The sequence below is a fragment of the Macaca mulatta genome, chromosome 1, assembly GCF_049350105.2.
Source record: "Macaca mulatta isolate MMU2019108-1 chromosome 1, T2T-MMU8v2.0, whole genome shotgun sequence".
NCBI lineage: Eukaryota > Metazoa > Chordata > Mammalia > Primates > Cercopithecidae > Macaca > Macaca mulatta.
This window is the reverse complement of record NC_133406.1, coordinates 5,997,012-6,024,121: the sequence shown is the minus strand read 5'-3', so window position 1 is coordinate 6,024,121 and position 27,110 is coordinate 5,997,012. Positions and strand designations below refer to the sequence as shown.

General features: G+C 35.1%; 1 protein-coding gene across 18 annotated transcripts in view; it reads right to left on the bottom strand.

The window, feature by feature from the left end:
* Window positions 1-317: 317 nt before the first annotated feature.
* The window catches only part of CEP170 (centrosomal protein 170), a 129,618-nt gene continuing 102,825 nt past the window's right edge, over window positions 318-27,110 (bottom strand). For 4 of the 18 annotated variants that reach the window (XM_015127526.3, XM_077998180.1, XM_015127551.3 and 1 more), the window contains 6 exons: window positions 18,179-18,356; window positions 15,806-15,976; window positions 12,311-12,399; window positions 5,293-5,386; window positions 4,174-4,225; window positions 318-2,634 (listed from right to left, as the gene is read on the bottom strand). In XM_015127526.3, coding sequence (XP_014983012.2) covers window positions 2,345-2,634; window positions 4,174-4,225; window positions 5,293-5,386; window positions 12,311-12,399; window positions 15,806-15,976; window positions 18,179-18,356 — 874 coding nt within the window. In that variant the 3' untranslated portion in view covers window positions 318-2,344. The remainder of the gene's footprint in view (window positions 2,635-4,173; window positions 4,226-5,292; window positions 5,387-12,310; window positions 12,400-15,805; window positions 15,977-18,178; window positions 18,357-27,110) is intronic. The other 14 variants (XM_015127542.3, XM_077998183.1, XM_001091819.5 and 11 more) reach the window with 5 other exon arrangements.

The following is a 27,110-nucleotide window of genomic DNA, read 5'->3' as shown; positions in this document are numbered from 1 at the left end:
ATTTCTACTTTATTCCCAATATAGATCACTGTCATAAAGCTTTCTGATGATCTAAAGCTGGTTAAAAATGAAGACCTTGTATAGGCACATTACTTTAGGACATTAAGCTAAGTGAATTATATTGATCATAATCTGCTAAGACAATTTTTTTCTTTAAATAGTCAAACTAATAAGAGATTTCACAGTAACCACATATTAGTAGAACTGGAGGATTCTTGCTTTTGCTAAGCCTTGGGAAATGGTTTATAATCATTTGATAAGTTGATGAAGTATTAGCAAGCAAGATGGTAAAAGAAATAAAATATACAATCATTGTATAAAGTTCCAGAAACACTTTATTTAAAAATGGAGTTGTAAATGCATAACAAAATAACATAAGTAATAAATGTAACAAAAATAAATAAGGAGGATAATGTATTCATACAAAATAAAAATAACATAGTAAAAGGCCAAATGTTTATAATTGAACCAAACTGTGTAAACACTTAAACAAGAATGTAAGCAGATTCTAATATTTTCCTAAACTCCTTACCTTCTACTTCCATGTGGATATAATCAGTACCCAAATATTAAATAAAAGAGGGAGCAATGCTGATTATTTTGTCCAACTTTTTCTTCAAATGGATTGACCCTGTTTTAATGTTTCGTTTATTCCTTCAAAGCATTTGTATCTTTCCATTTATGTTCTTTAAAACCTTTTTTCAGTCTTCCTTTATTAGACAGAATGGGGAATTTAGCTTTACAAGGAGAATAGTTCATTTACCTTTTTTTTTTTGAATTTAAAGAAAAATAGGGGATCCATTATACTTTTGTTTTTACATCTCTATAAAAAGTTTTTTGCATCTTTATTAATTGATCCAACAATACAGGATTTTAAAAATCCTGTAAAGTCTTGAAGTGTATAGAGTTACTTTGTTTCTTAAAACAAATATAGCACAGGATTATTGTGGAAATATTAAAGACCATTTCATAAAAGTTGCAGTTTAACCTTAATAGACTGATGGGGTCAAGGGGGAAAATCCAGGTCTACTAATAATATTTAACTGAATTAAGATACACTCCAATTATAGTGTTCTGGAAACACAAAGGTAATTACTTTCCTTTTTTTTTTTTTAAAGTTATCCAAATGTCAACTTACTGGAAAGAGAAAAAACAAGTTTAAAGAAGAAATTTTTCATAGGCTTCTTGTTTAGTAGCACAGGCCAAAGGCCTTTGTCGTCGTCGTCTTGCAGGGTCCTTATAAATGTGTAAGACAGACAGGATTTACTATTGAGTCCTACAGGGAAACACACAGAAGCAATTCATTGCTTGGGAGTGAAACTATCAACTAATCTTATGACTACTGGTTCTCCAAGTCCCCTAATGAAGAAAATTTTAACCTCATGATCATTTCAAGAGAATTTTTTTTTCAACTGTCACATATAAACTTGGTAACACAGGACCAATATACATGTTCTGAGTTTTAAAAATATACTCCACCTAAACTATCTGTCTAGTTTAATCTTTCTAGTTATCATTTAACCTAAAATGAGAGACCAAATCTTATTTCCATTAAAAAAATGAAAAAAAGTGCCAAATTGATCTTTTTGAAAGTGGAGTAAAACACTGTGGGGTTAAAACAAATACAGTATTATCAATCTCCTATGTACAAAAAAGACGGTTAGTCCTTATTGATATATAGATATGTCCACCTACCACTCCCAGCAAATCTTAGTGCAAACATAATAGTTAATTTCCGTAAACCCCAAGACAATTTATGTATCAACAAAGTTATATAAATCACATCTATGTTGGAAAATTTTAGGACACAGAGTGACTGTTGTGGAAGGTCTGCTTTACTGTGGAGAGTACTTCTGTCATTGTGTCCAATGGTAATGAGTACTAATATAAATCCTATTATTAAGAAGCAAATAGAATGGTTTAACAAATCTGTACAGATGAAGAAGTCCATTTCAGGGAGCAGCTTGGCACAGGAGACACAGGGTTTCAGAAATGTTGGCTATTTAGTTTGCTTGTAGGTCACAGCATGGCTTAAAAAAAAGAAAAAAGATCTATGAAGGGAAAGGGTGTAATCATAAAATTCAATTTGAAAATCATAAAACCACAAAAGGTGACACTGCCACAATCTGCTTTTTCCTATTTGTGCATCAAGTGGTTATCTAAATGGTTTGAAAGGATTGATATACTACATTGTAAGCCAAAAATAAATAAATAAAATTAAGAAGACAGGGATTCCAAGATTGTAGCTGACCAAGCTGTCTTGTTTTGTGTACGTCAACACTATGCTGCTTCCAATATTCCTAGTCATTCCACAGGTAATGATTTTTCAACACTCAAGAGAAAGTCATTCATGTACTGTAACATCTTCCTCTTCCCCATCGGGGTTGAATCTATTGAAATGTATACTGAAATCAGCCTCAGATTCAGCATTCTCAAATTCAGCTGAGACTGAAATAGCAGCAGGATGAAGAGCCCTAGCTTCTGGTTGGCCAAGTGTTGGTGTCTGACCCGGGCTGCTATGGTTATTCACAGGGCTGGACTTCTGTTTTGGTGGAGATGGCAACATAGCACTGGGAAATCCCATGTTGTTCAGAGCCTCCAAAGTTCCATCAGGATCAATCATAGCGTTGATTGCTAAAGGGAGGGAAAAGGGAATAATTCTAGATGCAGTTACATTCATGTATAAACACTGTTGATGATTTGGATAATACTTAAACTATCAGCGCGTATGTGATCTTAAATGTGGCTAATCTTCCAATATTATATTTAAAACTCCATTCTTAGTTATTCTGTAGTTGTACTGTAAATTACCCAGCCCTGAATACTTTCTCTGGGTCCTTTGATGTGTCACTTACGGGCATTTCAGAGACTTGTAAGTCTGGTATTTGAAGATGTAGAATTCAAGAAAAATCTTGTTGAAATTTGTCTTCATTATTGTGAGAGGATAGAAAAAATACTGAATATGATTTTTAATAAATATCTAAACCCTATTTATCACTCAGATAACTGAGGAATTAGCTGCTAAGTCAGGGTTCAGAGTAACCTCAAGGCTAGAGAGGCCAGAAGAACATCAGCATACTTTGAATACTACCACAGAATATGTCATTTAGCCTGGCCAGAGTGCTAGGGTATCAGCTGTATATACCACTGAGATACAGGGGTTCCCTCAGAGCCTACAGACTAATATTGCAGGGCAGTTTGCAAAGCCAAACAAACTTGCTGCCTGTATGGGAGGAGTCAGTTAAAGATCAGCTTTCAATCCAAAAGATCTTTGGGTTGACATGGAAAGTTCACAGGCTGTGATTTTCAGTTTGGCACTGGGCAGAGTAGGGAGTTGGGAGAAGGAAGTAACACAGATGTAAGAATCATGTCGAAGGTACTTTTAAAAGTATACCCCCAGTCTACCAGCTAAGAAGCACTGTGTTAGCAAGCCACTTTTACTCATGGGGTGTATCATAACCCTTAGGTATGCTGGGGCTGAATAAAGGTTAAAAATCATTTTGATAGGATCCACATATGTACCTATGATTATTCAATAGATAAAGACTCAGTAGAATCAGCAGTCGACTATGGAACCTGCTTGTTGTACCACTGGGGACTTCTAGGTCAAGAGATACACAGGCATTAATGTACAATCCAGCTCTGACACAAACCAAACAACGTCCCTTTCACAGTTTAGAGGGCAGTCTCTTTCATTTTCTCCTCTCCTTTCTCTTCTGGTCTCTATGGCCAATATGTACTCATTTCTTGTTAACTAAGCAACTATTATTTCTATTAGAATGTAAGTTTGTTTCAGGTTACATACACCACCAACATAATTTAAGAATTGTCAAATCACACAAATAATGCTAATTAACACAACTTTATTATATATTTTTCACGTATTATTTAATACATAAAAAATGTCAATTAGTTTATGACATCTAGCCTATTGTCAAACCTATGAACTAAAATATGCCCCACATATATCTTTATTATATTTTTAATTTTTACACTGGGTTTAAAAAATTCCTTTTTATGAGTAATGTGAATGTATAGAACTCTATATTTTATGTATGTCATTACATTTAATCAAATAATATGCTAACAATAAGAATATTTTAAGAAATACCACTTAGAAGGCACTTATTCTAAATTATTAGCTCTCTATACTTAATTCAGTAGTCTATTTACCTTGTAGCTGTTTTTCTACTCTTTTCAGTTCCTGTAAGATAGAAGAAATCTCCTGCAGGGAAAGCAATAACAAAAATTAGCCTCTACTTTAGCTAAATGGTATCCGTTTACAAGCAATGAATTTCACTCTCATTTTATTTGGAACACTTAATATTATCTACATGGTACTTATTACATTAATAGCAACATGATATGAAATAATTATATCTACTAAACAAGATTCAAACTAAAATATTTAAATTACAATGAAATAGAATGATTTTTCAGTGAGATGATTGTAGCAGATGAAAAGTTTAAAGTCATTTACTACTATTTAAGCAAAGTTTTTTTTTTTTTTTTTTTTTTTTTGAGACTGAGTCTCACTGTTGCCCAGACTGGAGTGCAATGGTGCAATCTTGGCTCACTGTAACCTCCTCCTCCCAGGTTCAAGTAATTCTCTTGCCTCAGTCCCCCAAGGAGCTGGGATGATAGGCGCCTGCCACAATGCCTGGCTAGTTTTTGTACTTTTAGTAGAGACAGGGTTTTGCCATATTGGCCAGGCTGGTCTTGAACTCCTGACCTCAAGTGATCCACCCTCCTTGGCCTGACAAAGTGCTGGGATTACAGGCGTGAGCCACTCTGCCCGGCCGCAAAGATTTTTAAAAATTCTTATTAATCAACCTTGCAGTGACTATGTAAAAATGCCTTCAAATTATCTTTGTAAAAACATATAAACTGCAACCTCAATATTATAATTGTATTCTGAGCAATGAAAATCTCTACAAATTCTTTTAAAAAGATAAGTATTACATTAAGTAAATGGAAACAACTTATGTCAACTTAATATTTTCAAGTTAAATTTGGTTCTCTTTAAAAATTTCATGTTTCTAATGTTTAATTATTACAAGAAGAATATATACTAGTAAGAAACACAAAAGGCTCCTCCTTCATACCCTCTGCAACTCTGAAACAATCAACATTTTAAACCTGTGAGTCAGTAGAAGCAATACAATTTCCCAAAAGTTTGCATTTATATATTCTTTTGAAAAAGCAAATCAACGAATAGCTCAAAAATAAGGGTATTTTCCTTAAAATAAAACTCTACTAAAATGTTTTGATCTTCAAGAAAAATTACTATACCATGCTTGAGGTTTTCACAATAGGGACTTCACTTTCGGCTCTTAATTTGCTTTCTATGTCATCCCAATTCCGATCTTTGTCTTTAAATAATATTCTATAAATCAAAAAACATAAGCATATAACTTTTTATATTTTAAAAACTTATTACTTTTTTGTTAATGATACCAAAACAACGTATCTTTTCAAAGGTACATGAAGAAAAAAAACCCAACCATTGCATAAATTGAGAATTAAAATACTAAGCCAACAATACCAATTAATGAATGTGTATGAGCTCCAATTGAATGCTTATTAATACATGAATACATTTTTTACTGTTTATCTTATTCTTTATTGAAAACAAAATATAAAACAAATGTAAAGATGTTATGACCTCAAAACTTTAATATTTATAATTTACAATACAGTAATGCCCTCTTATCTACGGTTTCTCTTTCCAAGGTTTTAGTTAGTGGCAGTCAAGCGTAGTCCGAAACTATTACAGTATTTCGGGAGAGGCAGAGGGAGAGAGAGAAAAAGACCACATTCACATAACTTTTTTTTACAGTATACTGTTATAAATCTTCTATTTTATTATTAGTTACCATGGTTAATCTCTTAATGCGCCTAATTTATAAATTAAACTTTATCATAGGCATGTATGTGTAGGAAAAAACACAGTATATTAGGTTTTAGAACTATCTGTGGTGTCAGGCATCCATTGGGTGTCTTGGAACAACATGTATCACCTGATTATAAGGAGAAACGACTGTGTAACTGTCACTTATAAAAAAAATGCAATTTTGTTCAGAGAGAATATATGAAGTATAGGAATAAGTGAGATAAACAGATTGAATTAGGTATAAACAATTGTGTCTGTAAAGACTTCTTTATATAGGAATAAGCACCTTATTGATCAAGAAAAGTGTGTATATTATTTTAAAGACTGAAAATTGGGAGTACTTACTGTGCTTTTCTTTAAAAATTGTTAATACGTGTTAGTATATTTGTACATAATAACCTATTAGGAATTAGGATGCTATTCTTTTGATAAAAACAATTGCCGATAAAGATAATTATTCTATCATTACCCTAACATCAAATAACTTATAAAATAAAGGACCACAACATTTTGATGTGTCTTCCAAATGTGGGACATTTTTCTCTCTAACACTTTAGAATCTATCAGACATGATTCAGCAGTTTTAGAAAGATGTAAAATACTAGCTACTTTTTTGGTTTCTTTTAAAATTTCTTCAGTACGTCTGGAAATCTAGTGTAAACACTATAAATCTCATGTAAATTTATTACTACTGGAAGCTGAACAGCATTTAAGCAGTAAACTAAGTGAATATTTGTGCTGGTATTTCTTCAAAGATCAACGTACCAGACTTACCTTATGTAAAATCACGAAATTCATTAACATCACATCGAGTCTGGAACATTTGCTTAACGTGACAATGGGTCTAGAATCTGGTATAAGAATATTCTTATTGCCTACTTATTAAATTTTCTAAACTCAAAAAAAATAAACACCCTTGCCAGCCATCTTTTCTAAACTATTACGTTCTTATAAAAGAGTCCTTGCAGCATTAGGACTGATGGAGAATAAGGAAATAATGACTATTTCATGGACCAACTTAGAACTTTAATGGACTTACACAATAAAGAAAGTTTCTGTTTAGCCACACAGTGCTAAAAATTCAGTGAATTTTTCCAGAGGATGGCTACTGAGTATAGTGTTTGTGGATCTAAAACTGTTAAACCATAGACATTTCACCTTTGGTGAAAATGGGTTAGAATAGTTACCTATGGTCCCTGAAAAAAAAATGCGCCACTGAAGAAATAAAAGGTTTATTTTAAAATACAGTTTGTTGGCCAGGCACAGTGGCTCATGCCTGTAATCCTAGCACTTTAGGAAGGCAAACTGGGTGGATCACTTGCTGCCAGGAGTTCGAGACCAGCCTGCGCAACATGGCGAGACCTCGTCTCTATAAAAAATACAAAAAAATTAGCCAGGTGTGGCGCAGATGCCTGTAGTCCTAGCTTCTAAGAAGGCTGAGGTGGGAGGATCACTTGTGCCCAGGGAGGTCAAGTCTGCACTGAGTGAGTGAGCTGTGATCATGCCACTGTACTCTAGCCCGTCTCAGAAAAAAAACAAAAACAAAAAACAACAAAAAAACAAAACACAAAAAACAATTTGTAAATATAATGGTACAGATCTAAGAAGTCAAACTTGCCTTTTTTTTTTTTTTTTTTTTTGAGACGGAGTCTCGCTTTGTCCCCCAGGCTGGAGTGCAGTGGGTGTGATCTCGGCTCACTGCAAGCTCCGCCTCCCGGGTTCACGCCATTCTCCTGCCTCAGCCTCCTGAGTAGCTGGGACTAGAGGCGCCGCCACCTCGCCCGGCTAATTTTTTGTATTTTTAGTACAGACGGGGTTTCACCGTGGTCTCGATCTCCTGACCTTGTGATCCGCCTGCCTCGGCCTCCCAAAGTGCTGGGATTACAGGCGTAAGCCACCGTGCCCGGCCCAAACTCGCCATTTTGACATTATGAAATAAACTTTAATGTAATATTTAAATACTAGAGAATCAGAAAATTAGACCAAGAAATTAGTTTAGACCAGGCTATAATGATCAGAACTTGTTTTTGTTCAAAGGTCCTTATCAGTTTTAAACTGAAAAATCATAGCTTTCAAAGTCATATTCAGATTACATTATGGATTTAAAATAAGCTAAACTTCAGCATGAAAATACATAAAATTCCAAAGCTCATTTCATTCAATAATTTAAGAATTAAGTTAGGATACTTTTTGATAAAGCCATTGGTTTTAGGGAAAGAAACAAACAGAAGTCTCAGGCTCCTATCCTACGAGCCAGAACCAATTCTCTAGTACTAGCCATTAAAACATGCAAACGCCGAGTTGTGCATTGATGGCCTACCAATGCAAGGCCGAGCGACACAACCTAAGGGTTGCGAATTGATGGCCTACCAATGCAAAGCTGTGTGACACAACCTAAGGGGGTCATTTTCACATGGAATGCGATGAGAATGCTGTACATACAACAGGAGTTCCTATATAAATATTTAACAATTGATTCAGCAGACAGTGTTCATACAATGTAAATATGCGTGCCTCTAGGATGAACCCCAGTAGACATCTGAGGTTATAACTCCTGACACAAAGCTTAAAGACCAGTTGATGCTCAAACTACCCTGGCACTTTTCATGCAGAAGGCCCAGGTCTCTACCCCTTAGGTTTGGTTATCACAACTCAGGTCTACCTTTGAACAATATCTTCTTCCCAAAGCCTTCTCTAATCATCCTAGGTGAAAGTGATCCTTTCTTTGCCTTTATATCTCTAACTGAGCACTAATCTGTTTTATGCTATCTTGTACAATAGTTGATTTTATATGCGCCTCACCTTGCCAATTATACTGGAAACGCTTTAATAATAGAAATGGTTTTATCCTCATTACCTTCCATAAAACCTGCCATAGTGTCCAAACTCAACGCTCAAACTGAAGGCAATTCCAATACATTAAACATTCTGTATTTATGTATAACTTTATTGAGGCATTTTTCTGCATCTTTTTTTAAACTTCATAAATTCTGTCACTTTCTGAGACAATACAGTTTATCAATCCATCAGCAATGTGTTCTTTGTTTTCAATTTTAGTTCAATGTCAAAGCTATAAAAAATATTTTTCTTTGGGGGAAGACTACAGAACGTAGGAAAACTGCTCTGTGGTAAGGAAGAGAATGGTACAGGGCAGGTAATCTGTGAACATCTGCTGAATAAATGAATGAGTGGTTAAGAATCCAGTTATCAGGGACGACGACCTATACTTCAGCAGGTAGGATGAAAAAAACATGGTGTACTTGTTTATAGGTGAGGAGACTCCAGGGTTTTCCAGTTACAAGCCACATGACCATACAAGACTCTCATAATTTTTTTATGGGTAACACTGGTGTATCAAGAGGACCCATATTGGATATATTAGCTTCCTAAGGTTTATAATGATAAAATCCAAACTACTTAACAAATTCTGCCAAAACAGATTCATCCTCATCTCTCTAGTGTCATCTCTCACCATACTCTGGCCCTTTCACTTCACGTAATTTTTGACTAACTCCTCTCCTCATCATTCAGGACTTAAACTGCATGGCAATTTCTCTAAGAGCCCTTCTCTGAATTTCCAAAGTGCCCTTGCTATGGGCTTCCATAGTAACCATCATGTATTTCCCTTAACACACTGAACTGTAATTACCTGTTTACCTGCCTTCTACACTAAAATGTGAGGACATCAAAAACAGTGCTAGACAAATAACATATAATCAAAAATCATTCAATGAATGAATGAGTCTGGAGACTTTATTCCCACATAATATGATCTTAACCAATGTTTATTTCATTTATTTATTTCTTTGGTTAATAATCCTTCCATAATGCCCCAGGTCTAGAAAATAATTTTAGTGGAACTAAAATAAAAATGATAACAATTATATATTACATTTAACTACAATGAATGCTTGAGCCAAATCTGAGGCATGAACCATGGTATTAATAAGCAGCTGTGTGATTGAGGCCTACAGATTTGTTTATTCATGTGTAATAACTAATAAGTTTAAAATTTTTTTTCCCTACAAATTTCAGTTAGGCTTTACCCCAGGGAATGGTGGACTTCATTTGTCTCTGGTCATAGGATATATTAGCAAATCATAGGTGAATGAGTTGCACAGTGAAGGAGATTCTTTTACTTGTGAAAGAAGTAAACCTGGGAATGATGGAGTCACAAGGGGAAAACATGTACTATATCTTACATAAGACAATAATAGGGTGCTAATTACTTAATCACTGAGTGTGAGTAAAAGAAAAACAATGGACTCATTTATAAGCCCTATCAGGATTTATAAAATGTGGTATTTATAAACAGCATGCAACTACTTTAATTTCTCTAAAATCAGTTATAACCCTTAAAATTTCTTAGTTAATAAGGTTCCAGTTTATACCTGAAACTAATATTGTTCTTATACTTTTTATCTCATCAATATAAGCAGTGATTTTAGTATTAAGAAAAAGTTAATGCAGGTAATTGGGCTTCAAGTGGAAACAGAAAATGTGAGTAGTAAAATACAGGGAAAATCAAGTGAAATAATGAAATTAAGTCAAATCGTGTTGATAGCAGAAATAGCTAACTTAATACAAGCTGATTGGTTTACATGGTATAGAATGTAAATTCCATGAGAACAGGGGTCTTTGTTTTGTCAATGTCTAATTATAAAGTGACTAGAATGTACTTAATACTTATTTGTTAATAAGTAAATATTAAAATATTATTCTGTAAAAATTAAGTCTGTTTAAAATTCATAAGAATATATAGGATTTGATAAAGGTAAATTCTCTTCAAAAAAAAACAATGGATAGGTATGTAATGGCAGTCATTAAAAACACTTTCGACATTATTTATATGTACAAGGTACTCCTTACGAAACGCCAAACATTAAATGTTCTATTGCTTTTTTTTTGAGATAGGGTCTTGCTCTGTTGCCCTGGCTGCGGTGCACTGGCACGATCACAGCTCACTGTAACTCTGAACTCATGAGCTCCAGTGATCCTCCCATTTCAGCCTCTCAAGTAGCTGGGACTATAGGCATGTGCCACCATGCCCAATCAATTTTTTTTTTTTTTTTTTCATCTCACTATATTGCCCAGGTTGGTCTCCAAGTCCTAGGCTCAAGTGATCCATCTGCCTTGGTCTCCCAAAGTGCTAGGATTACCAAGCATGAGCCACTGCACCCAGACTCAGCTGTTTTTTCACTAGACAGCATGCCTCATATTCCAATCAAATATGGAGGGGTCTGTCAATACATTTCACTCATACTCTTTGGGAAAAGTAAAGATCTAATTAAGAGAAAAGATCAAGGTACAAAAGCAAATAAAATATGATCATATTTGTATAAACCTTTGAGAAATGAACCCAGAATGGGGAAACACACCACTATTAGATATAATATACATTTTTTCTGGAAGATTTATATTTTTTAACCATGTTCATGTATTACTTTTTCTAAAAAGACACACATTTTAAAATAAATAGAAAAACGGGACAAGACAGTGCAGAGTACATTATTTTTAACATAAGGAATTTTAAATTAATATTCTTTTAGGAGGCAATAAAATGAAGAGAAGTTCTCGTACACCTTTAAGATTTTTTTTTTTTTTTTTTTGAGACAGAGTCTTGCTCTGTTGCCCAGGCTGGAGTGTAGTGGTATGATCTCGGCTCACTGCAAGCTCTGCCTCCCGGGTTCATGCCATTCTCCTGCCTCAGCATCCTGAGTAGCTGGGACTACAGGTGCCTGCCACCATGCCCAGCTAATTTTTTTGTATTTTTAGTAGAGACAGGGTTTCACCATGTGAGCCAGGATGGTCTCCATCTCCTGACCTCGTGATCCACCCACCTTGGCCTCCCAAAGTTCTGGGATTATAGGTGTGAGCCACCACGCCCGGCCACCTTTAAGACATTTTTAAGATACAGGCTCAAGATAACTTAAAACACATTGTTTTAAGCTAAACAGACTGTTTTTAAGAATACTTTAAGTTTTAAATGGTGTTTTTGAAATTATTTTTGAAAAAATTTAATGGCTTCTTGGTACTCATCAAACGCTGATAAAATATATTATTTCAATATATAAGCAATATAGAATTATATTTGTGTGGAATATTACAATTCACAAACCATGTTCAAATACTGTTTCATTACATTTTAAATTTTAATTATAGGAATCAGAAATAAGCAATAGCAGCATGGATTTCTGAAGTACTGTTAAATAAAATCTGTAAGTCTATTTATGTTTTGAATTAGTAATAAATTTAAAGTTATAAAGTAGTACTGGATAGATTTTTACTTTGGGACAAATTTTTCCAAAGGTAAACACATTCATTCTGACGATACATTTTTAGCCTTGAGAAAAAGCAACAAAAAGCAAAGTGAGGTGATATTAAAGTTAAAAAAACATAAGCTATATGTATATGTACCTGATCTTTCCAGCTGTCTTATCTATAGATTGTCTTATCTTCTTAGAGAACTGAAAGACAGATGACAGCAGCAGATTATCTCCCATGACCTGCAACAGCCAAAGAAAAAAGTAGATATTAAAATATTACCCCTGTATTGTATAACTACTGGGATCACCAGTCATAAGTCACTATAGTTAGGGGCAGTTAGTATTCATGCTTATTTTAATTATAAACCAATGAAGAATATAATTAATACGTAACTAAAATGAGAAAGTGAAAGAAACACTATTAGCAAAGGAGTTCTTTTATTAAATAGCTTGTCAAGTTTCCATGTTATTTTGGTCTTATCAGTTTCCAAACACAATCCATTTTATCCTCAGTTTATCGTCAGTTACTATCATGATCCTGTCTCTCTTACTTCCGCCTGAAGTATAAAAGAGAAGATACAAGTAACTTAGAGTACTAAGTTTATTATTTATTCTTTCACCAAGTAATGTGAATACAGAAATCAAGAAGAGTACAATCCTTGTTCTCCAGCAAAGAGTCTAGTGGGAAAGATACATTTTTAAAAATTTACTCAAAATAGTAAGTTTTTATACGGGGTGTTGGTATTACTCCAGCTGAGATGCATGGGCAAAACCAGGGGTCACCAACCTCTGTAAAGAGCCAGAGGGTGAAGGTTTAGTCTTTGAGGGACATAGGGTCTCTGCCACAATTCCTCAAGTCTGCCTTTGCAGTGTGAAAGCAGCCATAGATAATGAGCAAATCATGCATGTGGACATAGCTGTGTTGGAACAAAACTTTTACAAAACAAGTGGCAGGCTGGATTTGGCCTATGGGCTGAAGTTTGCCAAGCCCTAGGCCAAATCATGAAAGGCAAAGCTAATGAAGCATGGTAGAAAAAGGACAAAATGTGAGTCTAGATCTGGTTTTCAAAATCAGCTCCTTATATTGTCAGTACTGTATCTGGCGTCTGAAAGAAAACAGAAGATAAGGCCCTAGATGGCAAAAAGGTTTAAAGATCACTGGGGGAGATGATGGTAATATACAGGGAATACGATTACACGTTTTATCAGAAAGCCTAAGGTCTACAAAACAAGAAGAGACGTTCAGATAAATTTTGAGATTCGGTGCTGTAAGAATTCTAATGAGGCCGGGCACAGAGGCTCACGCCTGTAATCCCAGCACTTTGGGAGGCTGGGGCGGGTGGATCACAAGGTCAGGAGATCGAGACTATCCTAGCAAACATGGTGAAACCCCATCTCTACTAAAAATACAAAAATTAGCTGCCCATGGTGGTAGATGCCTGTAGTCCCAGCTACCTGGGAGGCTGAGGCAGGAGAATTGCTGGAACCTGGGAGGCAGAGGTTGCAGTGGGTGGAGAGAGCGCCACTGCCCTCCAGCCTGGCGACAAAGCGAGACTCCCTCTCAAAATAAAAAAATAATAATAATTCTAACGAAAGAGAGTTCATTGATGAGTGGCATAAATAAGGAAGTGATCATGGAAAAATGTGAACTAACTTCAGAATGACAAGGATTTGAATTTAGTGGGCAATAAAATGTTACTTAGGTTGTGAAAAGTAACATTGTCAAGGAAAGGATAAATAAGCAAAATGGTTTTTGTGGGCCTTAAGAAAACAATCAAATAAAGATGGAAGACATATACAAATTAGGAAGGCATGAGAAAGGGCAGGAGAGTCTAAGGAAAGATTGCAACACAGAATAGGATATTTCTCTTTTCTTTGCTCATGAAGTTTAGCTTGTTGTCACAAAGCATTAAATAAATTCCTGATATCAACCTTGAGATAACTATCAATGTAGATGTTTCCATTCTCTTTAAAAACATAAACTTCTTCCACATAGTTTTATTACGTTTGGAGAAATTTGTCTTCCTAGACATCAGGACAGAATGAGTAGAATAAGATTAGAGAATGGGCCCTTTTCCTCACACCAAGAACAAATCAACTATTAGGCCAGGACAGATCAAGTATGCTTTAAAACTTTTTAGTATACGTCAATTGTAACTTTCAGGCTAGTTGCATACTTTTCCACCAGGTAGATCTTTTTCTACTCAGTACCATGAGAAACATACATATTCTTACATAATAATCTCAAGATCCTATTCCTAAATCCAGGGATCCACAAATATTAATCTATCATCAATCTCTTCTTGTCAACTGTTTCTTTCTACACTTTTCCTGTACCTAGCCCTTAAGCATATACCACCTCTGTGTGTTGTTCCTAAATCACCTCTTTCCATAGTAGTATTTGAAATAACCACTCTTTGATGAAGGAACTCCTTTATATCCTTGAATTTTTTATTACTCTGTAATTGTTCAATCTGGGAATATACCAGTTTATACATTCACTTTTCAGCTGATGTAAACAGTTTCCAAGTTTTTGGTATTGTCAACAATGTTACTATAAATGTAACTTCTACTGTCAATAGGAAGGGGTTTTTCTTGTACATACACTAGCAAAATTGCTAGGTCATGTGATGTCTTTATTTTCAACTTTAGGAGATAGTGTCAAACTGTTTTCCAAAGCCACAGCACCAACTTAACCTCCACCAACCACACATAAGAAAGCCTATGTATCTACATTTCCTCCAGTACTTAACATTTTAAGACTTTTTAACGTGCCAACAATTGAAGGATTATAATCTCACTGTAGTCTTGACATGCATTTTTCTGAACACTCGTTAAGTTAAACATCCCTTTATGTTTTCTAGGCCTTCAATATTTTCTCTTTTTTTTGTCATTTTTTTTTTTTTTTTCGGAGACAGAGTCTCACCCTGTCACCCAGGCTGGAGTGCAGTGGTGTGGGTTCAGCTCACTGCAACCTCTGCCTCCCAGGTTCAAGCGATTCTCCTGCTTCACCCTCCTGAGTAGCTGGGATTACAGGCACGTGCCACCATGCCTGGCTAATTTTCGTATTTTTAGTAGAGAAGGAGTTTCCCCACGTTGGCCAGGCTGGTCTGAAACTCCTGACCTCAAGTGATCTGCCCGCCTCGGTATTTTCTCTTTGGTGAAATGTTGTTCATGTCTTTTGCAGATTTTTCTATTGTGTTTTTTAATTGATTGGAGGGAGTCCTTTATATATACTGTATACTAATCTTCATAGGCTTTATGTTTTGCAAAAGTTTGTAACTTGTATTTCTACCTTCTTTATTATTTATAAAGAAAAAGTCCTTAATTTTAATATACTCAAATGTATCAATTTTCTAACGCCAAAACTTTTTGTTTCTCTTAAGAAATCACTCCCTAGTACAATATTGAAAGAAATTTGTCTGTATTTTTTAAGTAAAAGTTTTACAGTTTTTCTTGCATTATTTAATAACTAAATTCGTTTGGAGTTAATTATTTGTATATGATGTGATGTCATGGTGAAATTTCATTGCATTTATTAAGGAGAATCACTTTTTCCCCAGCCCTACTTACTGAATGGTTCCTCCTATTCTCACTTACGGAACATGCTTCTTCTGCCGTATGTTAAAATTTATAGTTTACTTACTTCATCCCTGCTCCAGGTTCTCCGCCTTGTGATTGTTAAGTGATCAGGAGGCTCTGCTGCTTGAGGTCTTGGATCACCAGATCGACCGTTGTTTCCTTCTGGTGTTTTAGAATGAACTAATGGAGGAATCTTTCGGAAGTTGAGGCTTTCATCAAAAACACGATCAACCAACTAACGGGACAAAAGCAAACCTTTATGAGAACACAGTAATTTGAAAAAGTACCAATACTGGCATTACAATTTTTATGATTAGACAGAAGTTATTCCATTCTCAAGTAGTAACAGAGGCATGACATCTTCAATAAACCAATTACTCTTTCTTTTTATAAGCACTTCAAAGGTATTTCCTTTATAAAATCGAGGTTCATCTACATAGGTTTTATTTTCAAAATCTAAAATATGTAACTATGTTAAATTTAATTCTTCCATGGATAAGATTTTCTCCAAATGGAAAACAGACGGTAAATAGAAAAAAAGCTGAGCCACGTAGATGGACAATGAGTTTCATTTTACACACATTGCCTTACCAGTATAAAATAATGTTTCTTTTTCTTTTAGTTTCCTATCTTGTTTTTCCTTTTTTTCCTCCCCAAATCCAGGTGTCAAATTTCTTCACAAGATACATAAATTGCAAATTCCAATTAAGTTTACAAAAGGAAAATATTTTTTTAAACCACAAAATAAATATTTTGGTCTTAGTCAAATAAACTTTTAACAATGCTACAGAAATTCACATTCTAATAAAAATGATATACTGCCATCTACAGTGCAAATCACAGACATACAATGCTAAGTAACTCGGGTTTACTGAAGAGGGAATCAACCTAGTACAATATTCTGAAATAAAACAAACAAAAAAAAATGAAATTTATTCAATGGAATGTTTAAGTAATTTTACTGGGTCTGAGTGAATGTATAATCATGTTAGGTAAAATTTAGTTAGAAAGCTGAGAAAATAATATCTTCATCATTTTAAATGTACCAGAAGAATTGTGTATGTCTTGCCACCAGGACGATCCTTAAGGTTTTCATCAATAACGATGATTTCATATACAATTACATTTGATCAATGTGGTAACAAAACTCTACACAGATTGATGAAGTATCATTTAATAAGTTAAACAACACATTGAAGGAAAACAAACAAAAAAGTGACCATTAAAGAATCAGATTAAAGAATAAATGTGACAAAAAGCAAACGAAGAAAATAGTATTAGCACAGTTTACCACAATTAAATTTGTCAGAAAGGCTAGCCATTTTTGCCTACTATTTAGGATTATCTTGTAAAATTGAAGAAACAGAACAATTAGTATCAGGGGCTGGCAAACTTTTATGCACAAAGAGACAGATAATAAAAGTTCAGGCTTTGTAGCCATACAATCTTTCTCTCAACTACTCAGTTCTGCCCCTGTAGCAAAGACACAGCCATAGATGAGAGTTAAACAAATGAGTGTGGCTGTGTTCTCATAAAACTATTTATGAACACCAAAATTTGAATTTCATGTAATTTTCATGTGGCAAACTAGTGTTCTTTAGATGTTTTTTCCTGCCATTCAAAAATGTAAAAATCATTCCTAGTTCTTTGGTCTGCATTAAAACTGGCAGCAAGGCCAGTCTGCCAATCTCCAAACACAGAAGTTCATTCTTTTAAATGCCAATCCTTTGCTTACATAGCTGTCCCAGATCAAAACAGCCAACATGGCCAAAGAGTACCACTAATTTTGTATTATATGTTAAAGGCGCTGTCTGGAGCAATGTTATGCAAATGGCGCCTTCTGGAGTTGTACTGTAAGAGGCCCTGATATTGATATTGGATGGGTAATAGTCTATATATGCTAACTTGTATTCCAGACTTTATAAAAATGTTCTGAATATGTATTTGTATGTGTGTATATTACATACATATTTCAATTTTTCAAAATATCTTTAAGTATATGGGTATTTATCAAAAGAATTATTAAAGCAGTGAAACTGTAGGATTTTTCTCTTTCTTTGTTATCGGAGTATCTTCTAGATAACTAGCAATGAAAATACTTTTAATTGGAGCATTTTCATAGTCAAACTTTATAGAAACTTTATACAATCATTTATCAAATTTTGGGTTGCTTTTCAAGGTACCATTTATATTCACGTTTCAAGTGAACCTATGGACCAAGAATTAGCAGGCAAAATGCTGTTTCTAAAGAATTTTCCAGCTTCATGTTAATAGTAGACCAAATGTTAGCCTTCACTAGTTTTGTTACAAAAACATAAAATAAACTGTTAAAGCAAAGTTGGAAAATGCAGAGCTTCATGCAAACAGGGAGGGTGGACATAACTAAAATAAACTAAGCAAAAAGCTAAAAGCAAAAGAAATAAAGAAAAGAAAGAACCTTATGCATTTCTCCATGAAGATCTCCTACCTCTTCTCTAGTGTCTATGGCAGAGCCAGGGGTGGTGGCAGCAGTGCTTACTGTGGTACTAGGGGCAGTGCCTGATGAAGTCACTGAATCTATCTCTCCTGCTACATCGTTGATCTCCCGAGCAATGAGAGCAAGATCTTGGCTGATCCTGGTAATAATTTTAGAAAAGAAGTTTAATCCCTTTTAAATAAACAGCTCTAGAAACAATCATTTTTGAGATAATCAGTCATGTAAGTTGTATATCTAATTAAATATTTGTACCCCAAATTAACTATTAACTATTTTATAGTTAATATAATCAAACTCTTAAACCTTAATTCCAAAATTAAGATTGATGAAACTAAACTCCAAATAACCTACAAGACATCACCTTGATAAATGTACTTTAAATACCCTTGAGTAGAGATATGCCCTTAACATACACTGTTAGTGTTAATGACTAGCATTAATATATCACAGGGGTTCTTAAACTTGGGGAATAATGGATAGAATTCAAGGAGTTCATGAACTTAAATGAGAAAAAACAATTACAATATCATTTTCACTAACCTCTAAGTGACGTTTAGCATTTCTTTCAATTATAAATACAGGCAACAAACCACAGTGGTATTAGCAATACTGGTGATTTTTGTCATCAACAGAGATCACATTATAGTTGCTACAGGTATCTTAAAACATCATTTACAGTCATCACTACTTCAAAATTAGTGAAGTCATTAAACACACAACAATAACATTTTATTTAATGTTAATAAAGAACCATAAATTACTCTACTACTTTCAAACATTTTCATAACTGAATTTCAATATAATTGGATTTCTTTGTAATTCTTTTATGTTCACACCTCAGAAGGGCTCTACAAGCTTCACAAGATGGCCAAAGGGGTCTACAGTACCAAGAAATTAAGAACTCCGCACTCTTCAGTAGAGCACTTCACACTGTGCACAGCACCTTCTAGTACATGTTATGTCACTGCACAGCACCTTCTAGTACATGTTATGTCACTGCACAGCACCTTCTAGTACATGTTATGTCACTGCACAGCACCTTCTAGTACATGTTATGTCACTGCACAGCACCTTCTAGTACATGTTATGTCACTGCACAGCACCTTCTAGTACATGTTATGTCACTGCACAGCACCTTCTAGTACATGTTATGTCACTGCACAGCACCTTCTAGTACATGTTATGTCACTGCACAGCACCTTCTAGTACATGTTATGTCACTGCACAGCACTTTCTAGTACATGTTATGTCACTTGAGGCCCACCAAGTTCTTTTGTGGTAGGATTTATCTGACTTTATCACAATCTCAGAGAACCTGAATGGCTTGCTCATGATCACATATTTAGACGTAGCTAAGGCAGGACCGGATCCAAGCTTTAGTGCTCATTTCCATAAAGCCATTTGTATTTTTACCTACATGGACTGAAGAACTAAGTAACTGTTACCAGTGATAATCAAAGGGGAAAACAGATTTTTCTTTTAGATTTTTTTTTTAAGAGGGAGAAACTTACAAAACCTACCACTGATATTCCTGTTTTTTGAGAAACATTTCGTTTCAGTAAGATATTAACGTTTTCCAAGTTGCATCCACTGCCCATAAACTCAATGTGGCTATTTCCACAGAAAAGGTTTTGGAATGACAGAATATTATTAAAAGTATATGTGAAAGTTTCTGCAACTTCAAAATCCAAAGGAAATAAAAAGTAACTTAAAAAAAAAAGAAAGAGCCTAGGAGGTCTGGCTATATTGCCCAGGCTGGTCTCGAACTCCTGAGTTCAAGCAGTCCTCCGACCTCAGCCTCCCAAATAGCTAAGATTACAGACATGTGCCTGGCTTAAAGTAACGTTTTTTTTAACTTACGAAAAATGTAAGTTTGAAAGACTTTCAAGCACATTAGTAATTACATAAAAATTTAGATTTAAAAAGAGAACTAGGTTGAAGTTATGGACCAACAGAAGCAATTTATGGTCAATATATAAACTTTGTAAGAAATGACAGTTAATTCCTCATTTATTTATCAACACAAAAAGGTAGGAAAAACACCAACAAATATTTACTGATTCCTTATTATGTGCCAGGCACTGTGCTAAGTCTTAAATACTACAACAATGAAGAAGCAGAAAGGGTCCTTGTCCTCATGAAGCTTAGAATAAATAGAAGGCACCCTTATAATATAATGAGTACATTACAAAGCAGCTTCATATTCCTCAACTCATTTAATTCCCACCACCACTCTGTAAGAGAAGTATTAATCATCTTGTTTTCCAGATAAGGAAAATGAGACACAGAAGAAGACGTGACCATTTTTTTGGCCAAGGTCACAAATAGTTAAGTGCCATAAATCTTTTCACTATGCCATGCTATATCTCACATGATCGCTCCATATATAATTTTTAAAAACATATTAACTGTTGATGTGATTCTTTTGAAAATGTGTTTAAAGTGTTCCCTTATATAATATAGCAAATCCTTGCAATTCCCCAAAATAAATGAACTAAGATGAGAAACAGAATAATGAAGCTTAATGAGATAAAATACAGATAAGCATCAGTGTATCCAAAACACTATTTTTCATTAAAGTTTTTTTATGCAGATGATCTGTACAATGAAGTTTCTAATATTTGTGGAAAATAGTATAAATTAATTAGAAAAAACATGGACAACAGCAATCTCCACATGTGATACGGTAAAATATGTATTAAAATGAGCAATTCTCAATGTATACACAACATATATTGTTGATTTGAAAACCTAATTGATATTTTAACATTTAATTCCACTTTATTACAAAATTTAGATAAGAAAATAGCACCAAAGGAACAAAACAGAAACTAAGGGTTCAGTTCTCTAACATTAGTCCAGTCTTTATGTTTTCCCGAGTGTCAGAACCACTGACTCAGTTTCAACAATTCTGTAGAAGTATGCATTATTTAAGAAAAAAAGGTGAGATAACATGATAAATGTACTTTAAGTCACAAAGTTTGTAATTTTTCTATGTAAACTATCTCAGTCATAACACTTTTTTTTCACTGAAAGGCTGTACACTGGCAAAAATAATTGTACATTTTGGGTATATTGGAAGATTAAAGGATATATTAAAAACTACAGTTCTCGTGATATGCATACCCAACTAAACATACAATCTTTGCAAGATTATATATCATTACAACCACAATAGAAACAAACTATCATACTTTACTGATTTAAACTGCCAACAAAATATTGTTTTAAATTAGCTATTTAAAAATTTGCCTTATTTATTATTATTTTTTGAGATGGACTCTCACTCTGTTGCCAGGCTGGAGTGCAGTGGTACGATCTCAGCTCACTGCAACCTCTGCCTCCTGGGTTCAAGCGATTCTCCTGCCTCAGCCTCCAGAGTAGCCAGGATTACAGGCATGCGCCACCACGCCCAGCTAATTTTTGTATTTTTAGAAGAGATGGAGTTTTACCATGCTGAACAGGATGGTCTTGATCTCTTGACCTTGTGATCTGCCCATCTTGGTCTCCCAAAGTGCTGGGATTACAGGCGTGAACCACTGTGCCCAGCCAAAAATTTGCCCTACTTTTTAATAGCACATTAGTTTTCAAAAGTTTTTACATGTAAAACTTTCCAGAGGATACACACATGAACCACTGGAATTAAGTTTCCTTTGACATTACTGGAAAAAAGCAACTGGTTGGCTATTCATGAAGTATACTAGCTTTAGAATCCTAAAACCAAAGCTAATGACAGCAAGTCAAACCTCCTGTTACTTTAACATTGGCTAAGAGATCATAACTGTAATGACTCAGCTTTTAAGAAATAATTTAGTCTAGTTTGTAAATGACCAGAAGTGTTAAAATGTAAAAAGAGTTTAAGGACAGACATTTAAGGGTCGTTGCAGAAAAGCTCATGATTTCCACACAATCTAGAAGAGTTTAGTAAGAAAAAAAAAGTTTTGTAAGACGAAAAAGGGCTAGCCAATTTTCCCAGCACCGTTTATTAAATAGGGAATCCTTTCCCCATTTCTTGTTTCTGTCAGGTTTGTCAAAGATCAGATGGCTGTAGATGTGTGGAAAACAGTGCGGCGATTCCTCAAGGATCTAGAACTAGAAATATCATTTGACCCAGCCATCCCATTACTGGGGATATACCCAAAGGATTATAAATCATGCTGCTATAAAGACACATGCACACGTATGTTTATTGCGGCACTATTCACAATAGCAAAGACTTGGAATCAACCCAAATGTCCATCGGTGACAGACTGGATTAAGAAAATGTGGCACATATACATCATGGAATACTATGCAGCCACAAAAAAGGATGAGTTTGTGTCCTTTGTAGGACATCGATGCAGCTGGAAACCATCTTCTTAGCAAACTATCGCAAGAACAGACAACCAAACACCGCATGTTCTCACTCATAGGTGGGAAATGAACAATGAGATCACTTGGACACAGGAAGGGGAACATCACACACCAGGGCCTATTGTGGGGAGGGGGGAGGGAAGGGATAGCATTAGGAGATATACCTAATGTAAATGATGAGTTAATGGGTGCAGCACACCAACATGGCACATGTATACATATGTAACAGACCTGCATGTTGTGCACATGTACACTAGAACTTAAATTAAAAAAAAAAAAAAAGAGGAAAAAGGGGATATCAACTGAAAGGTACTCAGGAAAGCTGGAAAAAGAAAATATAAGGAAAAAAAGTCTAAGGTCAATTATTCTAAGTGAAGTAACTCAGGAATGGAAAATCAAACACCACATGTTCTCACTTGTAAGTGGGAGCTAAGCTATGAGGATGCAAAGTTGTAAGAATGACAGGAATTAGCTTTTAATCCTTGTATCAATTATGAACCCGTTTAGAACATAGGCTCTGTGTTTCAGGTTTTTTTTGGCCTCCCCAACAGTGGCAAATATGGTCAGCGATTCATAAAAAATATGATTGATAATAGGATGCACCAGGGAAACTTTGAATCTGAATAGAGATCATGGTAATGAGATACGGGAAGAACAGAGAAGAAATTAGTGGTCCCTCTCCCTCCCAACTCCTTGCAATGGTATAAAAGCCAGTCAGCCAAATAATAAAGAGCCGTATTATTTTTGCTGAGTCAAGGATCCTGTATCGGGCCCCAAAACTTCAAAGGTAAGTATAAAGTAAAAATTCATAAGCATGTGGCTAAAAAGTTTTTTATTTCCATAGGTAAAAACAAATGTTGTTTCATTAAGGATTTGGTTTAGCTTGCATTTTTCCTTCTAAGTGATTAGCTCACTCACGCTCTCCCCTGCACCTCAAATAGAACAAGTATAGTGGTTTAAGGTTTACAAGGCACGGGAAGGAAAAAAAAAAAAACCTGAGATATTAGCAAATTCACTTCATTTCATTTAAAATTCTCATTGCTTATACAACGCAGGAAAAAGTACACTTGTAAGAGACCCTGTAATAGCACACAGAGGGGGTAAAAAGTCAAGCTAGAAGTACATGAATGCTGGCACCAACTGGACCTATAAAATAGGACATATAAGGTTTTTACTTTGTGTATGAGCAAAAAGTTCTAGATGTTCCCTAACCAGTAAAGACCAACTGTGAATCCCCTGTCTAGAGGCAATCCAGATGGAATGCTCAGTATCACTGGCTACGCAGCACGAACGCTTAGTAAGGTCAAATAGATACTTGGAAATTCTATCTCAAATAAAAGACAGAATTCTTATTACTACACTGCCTACAAATAAAAATACAGTACTTGTTTTTGGCATACAAAAAAGTACCCAGATGAGGCTTTAATGTGATAAGGCTGTAATTTTAAAAAATGTACATGCCTTGTAAATACTTATAACTACATTTTCCCCTGAAGGCTTTTCCTGGTTTTGGCCCATCATTCAAGATTATTTTTCTCAGCAGTTAAAAGCAATGAACATAACCACATTTATGCGATTCTGTCATTAACTGGATCTCTTCTTTCTTTTTTATTAGACAGCACCTAATTTTAATACAGCCTCTGGCTTGTGGTAAAGCCACATCTGATCTTCAGTTCTTCTTGACATGCCTTTCATACAGATGTGTTACCATTGTAAACAGCTCAAGCTGATCCTAAGAAATTCACCTAAGGTTTCCTAGAAATGTCATTCACATGAGTTCTGTATTTTAAACCATGACTTTGAAAATGAGCTATGTAAAAATCTTTAGAGTTTGACTTAAAAATTTTCAAATTGGAATCTTAAGCATTTAAACTATTCACGGCCTACTGATAATGAGCTAGATTTCTTTTAAAAAACAAAAGAGGCCAGGCACAGTGGCTCACACCTGTAATCTCAGCACTTTGGGAGGCTGAGGCAGGTGGATCACTTGAGGTCAGGAGTTCAAGACCAGTCTGGCCAACATGGTGAAACCCTGTCTCTATTAAAAATACAAAAATCAGCCAGGCATGGTGGCGGCGCCTGTAGTCCCAGCTACTCGGGAGGCTGAGGCAGGAGAATCCTTTGAACCTGGGAGGTGGAAGTTGCAGTGAGCCATGATCACGCCACTATACCGAAGCCTGCGCAAAAGAATGTGAGACTCTGTCTCAAAAAAAAAAAAAAAAAAAGAAGAAGAAAAAAATCCAACAAAACAACAACAAAAAACAAAGGAGACACAGACAAATTTGGGAAGACTCCAGGCATTATTTATTCAACAAAATTTATTTGGTATCAGTTGGGCGTGGTGGCTTACCCCTGTAATCCTAGCACTTTGGGAAGCCGATGTGGGCGGATCACCTGAGGTCAGGAGTTCGAGACCAGTCTGGCCAACACGGTGAAACCCCATCTCCACTAAAAATACAAAAAAATTAGCCAGGCGTGGTGGTATGCACCTGTAATCCCAGCTACTCGGGATGCTGAGGCACGAGAATTGCTTGAACCTGGGAGGCAGAGGTGGCAGTGAGCTGATATCGTGCCACTATACTCCAGCCTGTGTGACAGAGTGAGACTGTCTCAAAATAAAATAATTTTAAAAATTTATTTGGTATTTACAAAGCAATGGTTATGAATGATTTCATGATCTCACTGTACAATAAAGAATAAAAAGTTCAGTCAAGAGGCTTAAAGATTAATTTATGTATCGATTAACTCACATATTTGACTTACATATCAACTATAAGGAAGGTTCACAAAAAAGTCTCCTAATGAAAAGGAAAGATCTTTCTCTTCCATTAGTGGAAACTGTCAGTTAATTTATTAGACGTTAGTGGCATTGTGATTCAATAATAGAAGACCTTAACGAAAAAAATTTGGCAAACCCCATTCTTTATGCAACAAAAGTATGGAGAACTGGGACAGAGTTACTCTGAGCCACAAAAGGTTTAGGATGGGATAATAATGAATTGAAATTGGAGGTTTCTTTTGGGCAGCAAGAGCAATTTAATGAGTGACCTGATTACAAAAGCAGAGTTCGAACAAAGTACATGGAGTCTACTAGCTATCAAGAGACAGGGATTTAATTTTTTTTAAGGCACCTCAAATTATTGTCAATGAAATGTTTATCACTACAGATAAGTTACATTTGGTAAAATGTAGAAAGATTCTAGTCTCGAAACTAGACTTATGAATGTGCTTCAAATAAGCAGAGAAAGTCGCAAATAAAGAGGTAATTAAGAGGGTAACTTTGCAGGTTTTAGCAAACCCACGCTATCTCCACCAATGACAAAATCAGTAAGTTAAAAGAAGATGGTCTGATGTCATCTGACAGGAAAGTACTTAATAAACAAGACTCGAGATAGCCAGAATATTTTTAGAAACCCGGGTAGAGACTATGAGCAAGGAATAATGAAGTTTTAGGAAATGTGGGAAACTACAGAGAAATTGAAGAATCATTGTCATCTGAACCTATGGGCAGATGATTTATTTCCCTACTCTTGCTCTTTGGATCTGAGTAGCCCAACAAAATAACAGGGCCTAGACTTTAGATATTATGAATCAATAAATTATGTCTTAAAACTGACTTAGCAGATATGCCTTATTCCTTGATTAAGGTAGTTTTCATTTCCATAATATTTTCTCCAAAACAAAAAACATTTTGGTATTATCAAAGCTCACCTCCACTCACAACTCCAAATGTAGTATATCCTTCAATTATATTATAATTAAAGACTTGTTAGCTAAATTGCAATACACAGAAAAGCATTATATTACCTTATATACAATAAGAAAACCCATACCATTTAATTCTGACAACTAAATTGGTTCCTACCAACAAAACAAACAATAAAAGCACAAAGCTTTTAATAATGTATTAAAATTACAAGTAATTTGGTTTTTTACTGTTAAGATTACCACTCATTCATAACTGTAACTGCAAATATTTTAGGCTTGAAAAACATAAACCATAGTCCTATTTTAAAATGTTTTCAAAGAATTTGATCAGTATTCTTTTTACTTGAATTTCACTAATAAAATTATGTGTAAAAGACTCAGTAATAATAAAAGCTTTTTGTCTTACAATGCCAAGTGAGTTTCATTTGGGGTCAACAAACCAGGGAATGGGACTGATAGGTGTTCTGTGATACATTTATTTTTTTTTAGACAGAGTCTCACTCTGTCACCCTGGCTGGAGTACAGTGGTGCGATCTCGGCTCACTGCAACCTCTGCTTCCCGAGTTTCAACAATTCTCCTGCCTCAGCCACCCGAGTAGCTGGGATTACAGGCACCCACCACCACACCCAGCTAATTTTTGTATTTTTAGTAGAGATGGGGTTTCACCATGTTGCCCAGGCTGGTCTCGAACTCCTGACCTCAGGCGATCTGCCCGCCTTGGTCTCCCAAGTGCTGGGATTACAAACGTGAGCCACCGCGCCCAGCCGACACATCTATTTAATGATCACTTTAATATTAAAAAATAAGCCACTTACATACCACTGTTTTTAC